The 13,236-nt window shown below is 49.1% G+C and overlaps 1 protein-coding gene across 7 annotated transcripts in view; it reads right to left on the minus strand.

Moving 5' to 3' along the window:
• Positions 1 to 6,243: 6,243 nt before the first annotated feature.
• Positions 6,244 to 13,236, minus strand: part of C8H1orf226 (chromosome 8 C1orf226 homolog) — a 344,250-nt gene continuing 337,257 nt past the window's right edge. For all 7 annotated transcript variants that reach the window (XM_030936747.1, XM_030936746.1, XM_030936749.1 and 4 more), the window contains 2 exons: positions 10,823 to 11,150; positions 6,244 to 9,891 (listed from right to left, as the gene is read on the minus strand). In XM_030936747.1, the coding sequence (XP_030792607.1) occupies positions 9,390 to 9,891; positions 10,823 to 11,150 (830 nt within the window). In that variant the 3' untranslated portion in view covers positions 6,244 to 9,389. The remainder of the gene's footprint in view (positions 9,892 to 10,822; positions 11,151 to 13,236) is intronic.

A 13,236-nucleotide genomic window follows, 5' to 3' on the forward strand; every position in this document is an offset into this window, starting at 1 on the left:
ATGATATAAAACATATTAAGTCGCTAGCATTTTATGTGTAGGTTTCTTACTGAGATGTCTAATGTCAAGCTGATCCTCCTTCACAGCTGAGTTTTTTTGTGAATAGTTGAAAGATGGTCTCCCTTCATGATCTTCGATTTCACTTTAATGTGTCTAATAGTGAGTTTTTCCTTCTCTATCAAATATTAAACTTGATATGCCATTTTATTCTTGGGATTTTAATCTTTCTTTACTTTTATTACTGTTTAAATGAATAGAATGAATGAATTAATTGAGAATTCTCATTCATATTTCAAAGATTTCTTCTTCTATATTTTTCCCTCCTACTGGAATTTCTAATTAAGAACTGTCCTCTCTTTTATTTCACCCTTGAAATAATATTTGTTAAGTGATCTTAGAAAAGATACAACCTCTCTAAAATGGAGGTAATATCTATCTCATAAATTACTATTCGTTTTGTCATGAAAATCTTCCTTTCAGTTACCAGAAACTGCAATACCTAATGCCAGACACAAGAGGTCAGACAGCCATCAAGAAAACCAGCACTGCTTGGGTTTTTTTTCCCGTTTTCTTTCCTTTTCCTCGTTTGTCCTTGCATGTAATTTTCATTTCATTGCCTGTCAGTTCCGGTAATGTAATTTCATTGAGGACTGGAATTGCAGTGAATTGGACTTTTTACTTTTTCCTTTCCTTTCCTTTACTTTCCTTTTCTTTTCCTTTCTTTATTTCTCTTTTCCTTCTTCCTTCTTTCCTTCTTTCCCTCCTTCCTTCCTTCCTTTCTTTTCCTTCCTTCCTTCTTTCCTTTCTTTTCCTTCTTCCTTCTTCCTTCCTTTCCCTTACTTTCTTCTTTCCTTCCTTTCCTTCCCTCCTTCCCTCCTTCTTTTCTTTCTTCCTTCCTTCCTTCCTCTCTCTCTCTCTCTCTCTCTTTTTTAAGCACTGCTGAGTACCATGGTAGCTATTAGACCTGAAACAGTTCTTTAGCAAATATTCTCCAAACAATATTCACTTCCCCATTGAATGCTTACTCTCCAGTGCCGATAACAGGATTAGCTTCTAAGCCAGGCTTCCCTGAGTTTGCAGTGTGAGCTATAATAGAAGTGCTCTTGCCACTCCTACTTCAGGGCAAAATTCTTGCAATTCAGAGTAGGCTTTTACCAACAGCCTTAAGAAAGAATGTTTTCAGTAGGTACTAGTGTTAGCTCTGTCACTTACTGGTAGAGTGACTATGGGCAAATTGCTAAGACTCCCTAAGCCTCTGGTCAGCTTCATCTAGAAAACGAGGATAATGACTTACCACATAAAGTCACTGTGGGGCTTCACTGAGATGACGCCAGCCCAGGTTCACGTGTTAACAATGCAGTCTTTGTTGTTTCCTCTTTTGTTAAATGTGGGGACTGTGGAATGGGTCTTTAAATTCCCATCCCATATGAATGTGCAGTGTTTAATGAAATTGTATTAGTCCTTGGAGAAGATCTAACCTAAAAAGATGTTTCTGAGCCATGAACGTTTCCTGGAATTATTTATCAGACCGGTGCGATGGAGATAGAGAAGAGCCGTGCAGTGCGGGAGGGTGGCTGGTCCTCGGGCCTGAGGACCTAGGCCTTCCCAGAGAGTTCTGCCTCTCAGTTGTAAGACCCAGGGAGCTGGCTTAGTCATCATCTCAGTCTCAGTTTACCTCTTCGTAAGACAGGGCTGAAATACCGCCCTCACAAGATAGGGTTCATGAGATCATGTGTGTGAATCTCTTTAAGCACAATAGAATAACATCTGTATCTGGAAAATGGGGTTCTCCCTTAGAGGACTATGAGAAAAACAAACGAGACCCTATGTATAAATTGATTAACACAATTCCTGGAGTATATAGAAGCTTCAGAGAATGATAAAGCACCAATTAAAAGTCAGGCCTGCCACAGTGATGTAGAATGTTAAGAATTGGAACTCAGAGCCCTGTAGGCAGCTCCCAGAGATAGACAGTTGCCTGGCACTGAAGCACAGCCCTTCTTGCATTATGCTGGATATAAGTGCTTGCTTCTACCAGCTCCACGGTAAGGTGGCACCAGTCCAAGGAATAGAGTGAATGAAGCCTCCGGCTGCAGATAAATGAGCTTCACATTGGCCCATTAATCACTTTCCATTTTGAAATGGCCACCCTCAATCCTTCTCTGTGGAGTTGATGATCACGTACAGAGGCTGCCTGCGGATATAGATCCTGAGGAAGAGGAGCTGAAAGATTCCTGCTGGTCTACCCCAGAGCCCATCTAGTCTGTTCCACACAAATTCAACTACAAGTTTCCTGAGTCTAGTTCCATCCAAAGTGCATCTTTATTGAGCTCCTGCAATATGCCAGACGCTGCTGGGAACCGAGGAGTCAGGGATGAAGATGGCATGGTGCCTGCCCCTGAGCTCAGAGACCTGTGGGAGAGAGGCACGATGAGGAAGCGACTTGCTATGACACATGGCGAGTGCCGTGATGGAGGAACACATAGGATGCTACAGGAACGCAGAGAAGGGGTGGGGTGGTGTCCGGGAAGCCACCTGGAGGAAGGGATGCCTGAGTGAAAATGTGAAGGATGAATTAACATAGCCTGGTGAAGTCAGAGGAAAGGGAAAGGACGGTAGAAAGGTGACCTGGGCAGATGGACCATCTTAAACACAGGCATGGAAGCAATTCGGAGCAGTCTGGGGCTCTGAGGGAAGTGCAGCACAGAGGCAGCAGTGGTGGATGCCACCAGTGAGGCAGGCGGGCCAGCCGCAGATAATCTATAGCACAGAGAACCTACCTGACACCTCCCCCACATGGGTCTCAGCAAGCATCCTGGGGCCTGGTCACAGCATGTGCCACTCACATAGTCGCTAACTGATGATTAAGGGGTTGGGGGAGGGGTAGGGAGAGGCATGGACAACACTGCCATCCCCACCTCCCCCTCCAGCTTTCTTACACGTGGAATCACTTCCTACATGGCCTCTCCAGGAGGCCCAGTTCCTAGAAATGTCACATGTTGGCCAGGTCTAAAGAGTACTTGCCAGGTCAGCGGCAAAGACTTCCTGACACATATGACCCAGGATTTAAGCTGAGCAAGGAAAGCTGGTTGCAACAGAATTTAACAAGTACCAGGAGATGGTGGGAAGGCAAAACAACCGGAGCAGTCCACACTTGTCCTGAGCTTTCCTATCCAGCAAGGGGGTCCATCCATTGCAGGCTCAGGATAAAGAGGGGGCATGCATCTTGCTGAAGCTGCAAACCGTTCCCAGGGCTGACAGTTCACTTTTCTCCTGCCCCTTTGTCTTGCTCCATGAAGACCTGGACCAACCCAAAGCGCTCCTGTGGCAACCACAGGGAATTGTTCTAAGTCGCTGTGAGTTAGCCCCTGAAGCGGGCCGAACACTGGGATATGCTTGAACATCAGATCAAGCCAACAAGAATTCCCCAGTAAACGCAAGCCTAGAAAGCATGTGGCGGCAGACATGGAGGAATGATTCAGGAAATAGGTAGCTAAGCAGATGGCACTGGAAACAGCTGGCTGGTTAAACAGCAAAAAAAAAAAAAAAAAGTTGCGGTTTGTTGGGAGGTTGCTCTTTGTTTGATGTTTTTTGTTTTGTTTTGGTCAATTCGAAAGAACACACTGGCAATGTTCCCTGCTCTATATAACCAGCAGATTCCTCAGGCAACTCACACGAAGGAGAATACAGTCTGGAGTCTGAGGTGGTCCTTAAATATTTCCTCAAGCTTGATTCCTCGTCTGTGTTAATAGCCAAGTGATTCGTTTTGTGGGGTAGCTTCCCCAGGCTCCCTTGGGCTGGACTATTTATCATGGCAGCAGCTGGAGATAAGCTGGACACAAAGAGGATTTGTGTGTCAGGAGAGCTGGACCCTAGATACAGAAAGTGGAGGAATGTTCTCATTAGGAGGAAGCCAGTGGTGGGGACACTGGGCTTTCATCCTGTGCCCCCAGTACAAACAGTAGCAGAGAGGGGGCATCCTGGAGGGGAGATGTACTTGAAGATGCTTTCACTGGACAACTTAAAGCTTCCAGAGTGGATTTCCTTGGGAGAGATGAAAGGTATTAAATGCCATCAGCACTGATGAAGCTTTCCAAGGGGGAGTAGGAGTCTCTCTACAAGGGCTATATGGACTTAATTACTTGTTCCCACTGACAGAGGGGCCACAGTGGGAGGCTCCAGGCTGAATGTCCCAAACCAGGGCAGCGAACTGAAGGACTGAAGCCCGGGGCACTCTGAGGGCCAAAATCTCAGAGAAGCCATCACTGAGTTTGCCACCACAGCTAGGCTGGCCTGGGAAACTCCGCAGTGTGGGGAGGGGAGCAGAGAGAGGACAGGGAGTCCAAGCACAGAGAGTTCTAGAACACTCCCAGGATTCACTGACGTCAAAGGCATTGTGAAATCTGAGAGCAGATTAAACTGACCCAGCAGGAATTTTCTGAGATTAGGCTAGCATCTGAGTACATTTCCGGGTCAGCTAATTTCATAAAAATTCTAAATACCAACTAGGGTCCCTGCTAGCATAGGCACAGATGTACGGAATGAGGTGGGTCTCCTGATGGCCTCTTAGTGTGTTTCCTTCGGCAACTACTACCAGCAGATTTAGTCCAGAGGAAACGAGCACTCTCTCGGCTGAAATTAATTGCCTCATCCTGAGCCCCGCTTTGGTGGTGCTTCCACTGCATTTCACATCCTGATCACATACCCTGTTAGCATAGTGCCCGGGAGGGCAGGTATGATGGTGTCCGCATCCATTCAGAATGGAGAAAGAGGGCTGCGTGTCACTTTTCCACCAATGTCACCACAGTCCCCTAGATAGCACTCAGTGCATGGCAGGAAGGGGCTTGGATATATTGTCTGAATAAATGCATCTTTGTCCCCCAGATTCTAGAACAGTGGCTCAGCGTAGAGCACAGCATTAAAAAACATGACATATGCACTTCCATTTTTACACTTAAAATTTCCTTAAAAATTTTTTTACACTAGAACTGTTTATATTTGATCTTAGACAAAAATAACGACTTCACATAATAGTGGGAAAGGCATGTTAAAAGCACATTTCAGAACTGAATGACTGCAGCAAGATACTGAAGCCATTCAATGGGAGAGGTCGTCTGGAGTCACCACAGCATACTCGTAAAGAAAAAAGTTGCTACTGTAAGTATTTTCAATGCCTTTTCCCAAAAATGGAGGATTGCTTTTCGTGTTTCTCCTGCTTTCTCTGGACAATAACGCTGCACCCCACTGCAGAGACAGCGAGCAACCTTTGAGAGCCCAGCTGTTCTTTTCTTGCCCCTCCGCTGAGTGGAACAAGATGCAGAAAACATTAGGGACTTAGCCTCATGCCTGAGACGCCTCTGACATGGAGCCAGGGAGCCCCTGCATGTGGAACTGTGGAATCCAACCTCAGGCATAGTCACATCTGCACGAGAGGGCTGCCCAGAAAGGTCCCACGTTTCCCTTTGGAAATCTGTGTGGCTTCTGTGAACAGACTGAACACCCCCTTCCCTTCCTGTTTCTTCCCCATTTCCTTCCTTTTTAAGGAGGCTAAAGGCCTGGCCAATACTCAGCTGTGTGGGTCCTCTGGGTCCTTGGATCTGACACTGACCTAGGGGCAGCAATGGGGCAAAGGGACTCCAGGCCAGCTCTTCTCTGAGCCACCTTCTCTCCGCAGGTGAGCATCAAGAATGTCCCTGTCCAGGGGGGTCCTTGGGGACAATTTCCCAGGAAGTACCTAGTCCAAATCACTGACATTTATTGATGACTCTCTTTGAGAGGCTGATAGAAGCTCCTGTCCCTCTCTGGAAGAAGGTGCACACATAAATGCGAAGCTCCATCCCTTTCTTGGTGGAAGAGGGTTTTGGACCCAGGTAAAGAATGAGTACCCTAGAGGATGATCCGATGGCCATGTCCACTTCCCCCTACTTCCTCCCAAAGAGGGTCCTGCCTGTGCACATCATGATGGCACCCCTGAAACAGCGATAGGTCGGTTCGACAGAGGTAACCCCTCACAGTGGTCAGCCAGGGGAGCCAATGATGGCACATCCTCAGAAGTCATTTCCCCGCCAAGGGTTCAGGCTGGAGGTGTCAGTAGTGCCCATCTTCCTCACATTCTACCTCCCTCATTTCCCACTTTTCCAGGCTTACAAAGGAAAATGCCAGTGCCCTCCACCCAACAAGTCAGACTTGAGGAAACCAACTGCTCCCCATCAAGTCAGGAGGAAAATCAAACAGACAAAGCCAGCAAACCAAACCAAATCATTTTATTATGCAATTTCCTTGTACCAGAAAATTACTAAAAATATAAATATTAACTCTCTAAAAAATACTCAGAATAGATCTGTAATCTTCCTCCTCTTCCTCCGAACTGCAGCCAGTCTTCTTCTTTAAAGGCTGATTGATTGCATACATGTATGTCTTCCATATCAGCTACATACACAACATTCAGATACACCTCCCTCCGTGCAGGGGATACACCAGCCTCCTGCCAGGTTCTGGAAGCTCACCTTATAATCTACCAGGATAAAGCTGTGTGCTGAGTAGGAGGTTACGATGGGGTTGGGGAGTAACAAGGAGATAAAAGACCCTGTGGTCCCAAATTCCTTATGTGGACAGAAAAGATAGGTCCTTTACTCCTCCTCATTACCCTGCCCTCTCATGGACGGGGCTAACTGAAGGCCAAGCTCCCAGAGAAGCTAGACTCACTGTGCAGGATTACTGGGGGTGTGGCTGCCAGGCTGCAGTCACAGGAAGGCCAGACTGTTGAGATGAACACGGAAACCAGGTGAGGCTTTGGATGGAAGAGCTGGTCTGGGCCAAGGCCTCTGCAGGATGAGTAGTAGCTGTTCCTGCTGGGCTTTGGGCAGCACCTAGACCCTAGCACCAGGTACTATCTGCAGCATCTAAGACCAGACACCAGTCTCAAGAGAGCCTCCCGAGGTAGCAGCGTCACCCCTGCAGCAGAGGGATGGGCGGGTTGTAGGCAGTTAGATCGGAGCAGGGTCCCGTGGCACTGTGTTCAGTATCAGACAGAAGTCTGAAGAACTCTGGGGTCACCCTGGCAATGGTCCTGGACAACCTGGTGGAGTCCTTTTGCTCATCCTGGGTCTAAGGTCCTAGACTCTAGCAGCAGCTGGGCTATAGAGAGGAGGCAGGGTACTTAAGAAAGACTGCACCTGCAATACCTGTACCTATGGCTGCCATATCATCGGGCCAGAGCCGCCCTGGGCTCTAGAAGAGGAGAAGCCCCAGAGTGCAGGGACTTGCTAAGTTTCCCACCAAAGCACAAATCATGTTCCTGGTATGGCAAACTCAGATGAAGTGGCTTGCTCCCAGGATGTGTGTTTGGGGACTCTACCCCTATCCTCAGCTCTGGTGTTTTGTGTGATACCCCAAATCATTCTGGGAAAACTCACAGGACCCCAAATGCTAGTCCTGAGACCTTCTCTCTGACATCAGGGTCAGATATCACATCCTTGGAGATGTACACTTAAAGAATGCACACATAAGCCCAGCTCACTCTACCAGGGCCTGCAGGTGCCTTGCTGCAGCAACCCCCACGAGGGAGGGGAGACAGCTAGCTAGTGGTGAGCATGTGTTGAAACCTGGTTTTCTGGGAGAAGGAAGACAATGGAAGGCAAGGTAGAAGGGAAAATGGTGGGAGGGCTGTGGGAAGGCCACACAGCTGCAGAAGCAAGAATGCAGGAAGGCACCCACATCCTAGCAATCCTGCTGAGGCTCCTAGTTCTGTAGGAGTTAGCATGGCCGTTTTACATAGCAGCGGTGGTGGGAAGGGGAGCAAAGGCTTAGAGATGAGATGAGCTGGGAAGCAAGCCCTGGGTATCCCAGAGCTTATGGTTGGGAAGCCAAATAATGAATAGAACAGGGGAGGCCACAGGAATCCCAGGAGAAGGATGTCGCACCGCCTGCCCCGGCTGGACATGCCATTCCCAGCCTTCTCCCAGGGAACCGGCCACCTTGTTCAAGAAAAGGGATGTTCTCCTCTTGCTGCAAAGAGCCCCGGGATTAGGATCACCTCCTTACAGGGTCTGCTGGCCACAGGAAGACAGCACAATAGGACCCCTGGTGGGAGACCTAAAAGTGGCTTAATCCAGGAGAGCAGGAACCAGTTAAGGTTGGATGAACCTGGTCAGTCCCTTATGTGGATCCTGAAGCAGGACATAGCCCACCAGCATCAGCATGAAAGAAGGGCAGGGTGGGGCCGCTCCAGTGAGGTCCAGGGCTACAGGAGGCCCAGGTAACTTCAGCACAAGCACAAAGCACTTCCACTCAATTAAAAGTGGTTTCCCCCCTCAGTTCTTCTCACATTCCAATCTTGCACACGCTTCACTCTGGCTCTCACAGCAGGCCCAGGCCCTGAAACGGCATCATTTTAGGTTGCAAGGTGGCCCCTGAAAAGCTGTTCTGATCCCCAGTGATTGCTCTTCTCTGTCCCATCCTCACTCCCTTCTCCCTACTTCTGCTCTGGGTTTTTAGCTTCAGCCCTGAATGCCAAAACCACCCCCAAGTTCCTGGGCCCTCCCCCAAAAACAAAATCAGAGTGTGCTCGGCTGCATCTGCTGGGGCCTGGCTCTCCTGTCTTCACATACACAGCAAAGGAAGCCTCATCTTTCCTTCTGTGCAGCATGCCCACATTTTGTATTTGACATCTGACCAGATAGGGGGAAACCTTGGGAACCCTGGGTGGCAGGGTTCAAACCCTGGGTGAACTCTCAAGGTCTCAGGCCTGGTAAACATCTCCTCTGGCCTCCACCCCAGGGGCAGAGCAAACACGGCAACCAGGGGCCTGCGCTGTCCTGGGACCAAAAGGAGCCATGGCTGGGCTGTGGTCAGGGTGTGTGGCTTTCCAGGCCAGGGCCTATCATCAAGCCAAACCCATCATTCCTCATCCAGCCTTGCTCCCGCTGAGGCCAGGGGCCTCGGACCCATCAAGGAGGAGAGAGAAGGGATGGGGTGTGGGAGGGAGAACAGCAGGGGAGGAGGTGCATGTAGGGGACAGGCAAAGAGAGTTCCTGCAAGATCCATGGTCCTGGGCTGGTGGCCCTGCAATTCACTGAGAAGACAGGACAAGCTCAAGAGTGTAAGAGCTCTAATGTCCAAGGGCTGCAGCCCTCTCAGAGGAGGTTACAGAAAATTAGGCTCAAGATGGCATGGAGTCCTTTAGCCATTCTGCAGATAGATTCTTTAACTAGAACTACTCAAGGACTTCCAGTCCTGCAAAATCCCATGATGGACGACTGGCTCTCTGCTGGTGCCTCATATGAGGAAGTCCAAGGGCACGGTGGAGTTGGGGCCAGGGTCAGTGTGTGCAGTGGAGGAGAAAGCAGCAGGAAGACAAGCGCAGAGCTCAGCAGGAAAGAGCAGAGGCTCTATTCAAAGGACAGCAGGTCTGGGTGAGGGCCCTCATTGTCGAGGCTGGAGGTCCGTCCCTGTGGAGGGGGGCTGCCATCCTCCCAGGACTCAGCCAGGCTGATGGGGCTCAAGCTGAGTTTGAGGCCATTCCTCTCGATGAGGCTGGGGGAGGAGGCCCTTCTGCACTCAGTCATTTTTAGCTTGGATTCGTCCTGGCTATCCTTGTGGATTAGATCAGGTACTGACAGGGAAACCTCTCCATTAGGCAGAACTTCGCCTCTCTCTTCTCTTTCCATGGTGGCTTCTGGCTGTGAAGCATCTGCTGGGATGTCAGGCTGGGCAGTGGGAGCAGAGTCCTGGGCCTGCCCAGGTGATGGCTCTGTCCCATACTCCAGACTGCTCAGGACAGGCTGTGATGAAATCAGCATGTCCTGGGTGGTCTTCAGGGCCCGAGGGGTTCGCTTCCTGGTTATGCGAGGTGGAGGATCCAGCCGAGGAAATGCTTCTTGCAGGACTGACCTGTAAGGTTAACGACAATAAACATACATGCCTTAAGGACAGCAAGACACCAGTCCACCTGCCATCCTGCTTCTCCAACTCCAGTTGCACTTTCGACCCACTCCACTCAATGAATGCTCTACTCCTTGGGCTCTGGTTCTTGGTTTGGCATGTAGGTCTCAGCACCTTCAGCACAACAGTAGTTTTTGGCCTGATCCATGCTCACTCACTGTTCAGAGCAGCACAAGGTGCTGGCCTCTAGAAGACAGGATAGACACCACTGGTGAAGCTTGTCAAATCAGAACCCATGGAGTAACTCCTGCAGAGGGCATTCCCACCTCAGATGCACAGGTGTTTAAAACAAGGCCTGTTGGTAGAAGGGGGAAGAACAGGAGGGCTGCTACGGGGGGCTTCTCCCGCCCTGCACTAGTGGGCTCTGACAGGTGCAGGCTTCTCCACAAGCAACGGTCTAGGGCAGCGGTTCTCAGCTATGGCCAGGCATCAGAATGTACCTGGGGAACTTCTGGACAATACTTGGGTTCAAATCCAGCTCTGCCAAGTACTAACTTTGTGACCTCAAGCTATTTACTTTGCCTGTCTGAACATGAGTTACCTGCAGGATGGAAATACCATCCACCTCCCAGGGCTGCTGGGAGGTTTAGACAAAATGATGCAACCAAAGCCTGAAGCACAGTGCTGAGGACATGGCACTCAGCAACCTTCAGCAGCACAGAGCTGAGGACACAGTAGGCACTCAGCAACCTTCAGCTGTGGTTGCGGAAGGTGAAGCCAGCTCCCGAGAACGTGGCCTGATCCTGCAGCTTTTCAGTACAGGACAATCTCACACCCCTCCCTTGGGGCTGTTCTCCTGTGGAGACACTGCAGTTTGTCCCTGTACTTTTTCAAGTGGGTTCACAGAGAGGCATGGATGTTGGGCGGGTGAGGGGCTCACCTTTCATCCTCTGGCCAAGCCCCTGGAGCCACATCAGCCCCACTGACCAGCTGTGCTTCTGCAGTCTTGTTGATCTCCGTCACACCCACACTGCCCAGGCTGGAGGGCTCCTTTCTCCGCAGGAAGTCATTCACTTTGGCCCCCATGGCTTTGCCCAGGTTCTTGAGGTGCTGGCTGCTGCCCACCCAGAGTCCTGACCCCCCAGGCTCAGCAGAGCCCAGAGGGGCAGAGCTGGGGGCCACGGGTTTGGACAAGTGGGGGAAGGAGCGGCTGGCCTGGAGCTTTGGAGTGAGGGCTGTGTTCAAATTCTCAAACATGCTGTGGTCAACTATGAACAAAGAAGGGACAGAGCGACATGATGAGGAAAAGGGAGTGGGACCTGTGCCCTATCATTCAGCTTTCCTTATCCCACACCCAAAACTTGTAACTTCCAAGCCTTTGGAAATATTCAAGTAAGAGCCGGCAAAGACACTCTTGAACTTTCCAGGGCAGTTTTCTTGATGGGAGAGGAACTAGAAATTCTAGCTCTGCCCCACCCAAGTTAATCGGTGACTAATGCTAGCCATAAAAAAATAAAGTTGTTCCTGTAAACCTGCCTCCTTGACTCATGGGCTTGGCCCCTTTACCCTGGAGTCACCACGTCCTTTGAAGTAAAGAAAAAATGAGGATGAAGCAATGAAACATGACATTTTTACATTGCTATAAGCACGTGCTGAGCTCTCAGTGGGTTGGAAGCTGCTGGAGGGACGGCATGGATGAGGCTTGGTGCTAGAAGCTCCCCACTGAAGGCCATGAGTATAGCACAAATTCTCCATGAAAAATGGGGCAGCAGCTCCTCAGGTCTACAGAGGTGGGACTTGAGCGAGTGGGCCAGCTCTTGCAGAGATGCTAAGTGGTGGTTCAGAATCAGTCCATACCAAATGGATAGGTCAGCCCCACTCAGTGCCAGTGAAGCATGAGGATCCTAATGAACATCAGCTTACTTAATCCTTACAACCACCTAGGGAGGTGGTACATGGAAGGATATCTACCTACAGATGAAGCCTGCAGGACTCCACATAATGCAGTGCCGTGCCTGAGGTCACACAGCTTAATACTAGCAGGGCTGGAACTAGAACTCAGGCCTTCTAACCCACAGCTCAGGGCTCTGTCCACAACTTTGTCCTGCTACAGATCATGGAACAGCTGCCTATATATCCCTGGTACATGGTCCTTCTTGTAGGGATCCTCTTTGGCTTGAAAAATTAACTCAAAGAGCTGGGTATAAACCCATTAGGTTGTAAAGATTTACAAGGCAGAGGCCATGCCTCATTCATCTTTGTATCTTCAACACCTAGCCTCAGTTTGGTACATAGCTGTGCTCAATACAGATCTTGACTCGACAAAGCCCATTTTGTAGATAGAAAATTGTGGTGGCCAAGGTGGTAACTTAAAAGTTTGTTATTGAAATGACTGGAGTTCCAGGCTCTAAGCCATGCTGTCCACACACTCACACTTGGCCATCCTCTCCCTATCTGGAAATCCAGCTCAGTTATCAGGCAGACAGACCCACTCTGAGGCCTTGGAACCTGGGTCAAGGTTTCTGTCTACACCAACTACCCCGATATGTTGTCAGTCTGAGGGAAGTGATCATTTGATCACTAGGCTCCTTTCCTTGTCAACACCTCTGCTAAGTGTCTATTCTCACTGAGCCTCTTCTAAGAGTAACTGGGGTTAGGGTGTACTTTTTCTTCTGCAGAATTTTTGTGCAAAGCAGTTCTTTCTGCCCTGCACTGCTGCATCCTTGGCCAGTGGAAACCTTTCTTGTAGTTTCAGTGTTGCTATCCTGTTTTTTTGTTTGTTTTAATGAGTATACAAACATTTATTATTATTATTACTATTATTATTTTGGGGGGACAAGAGTCTTACTCTGTTGCTCAGGCTGGAGTGCAGTGGCGTGATCTTGGCTCACTCAGCTAGGATTACAGGCGCCCACCACCACGCCCAGCTAATTTTTTGTAGTTTTAGTAGAGATGGGTTTCGCCATGTTGGCTAGGCTGGTCTTGGACTCCTGATCTTAGGTGATCCGCCCGCCTTTGCCTCCCAAAGTGTTGGGGTTACAGGCATGAGCCACTGCGCCCGGCCGAAATGACAGTTTTTAAACATAAAACAAATTGAGAGAAGAATGCAATAAAGGCCACTATATCTGTTATCTCAAGAAAACAAGTCTTTTTCTCTGTGTGAATGACTGGAAGGTGTCATCATTAAGTTTAAATGTCTTAATAATAAGAGTTTTCTACATGATTATGCCAGTATTGCAATTCCTTTACATTATCAAAGTTCATCCTTAGATTTCTCCAGTTGTTTCCCAAATAAAACAATTTTGAGCCTGGAGGACAAGCACCAAGATCTGTCCTTGAAGTCCAGGAAGGGAT

Source organism: Rhinopithecus roxellana, chromosome 8 (assembly GCF_007565055.1).
Source record: "Rhinopithecus roxellana isolate Shanxi Qingling chromosome 8, ASM756505v1, whole genome shotgun sequence".
Lineage (NCBI taxonomy): Eukaryota > Metazoa > Chordata > Mammalia > Primates > Cercopithecidae > Rhinopithecus > Rhinopithecus roxellana.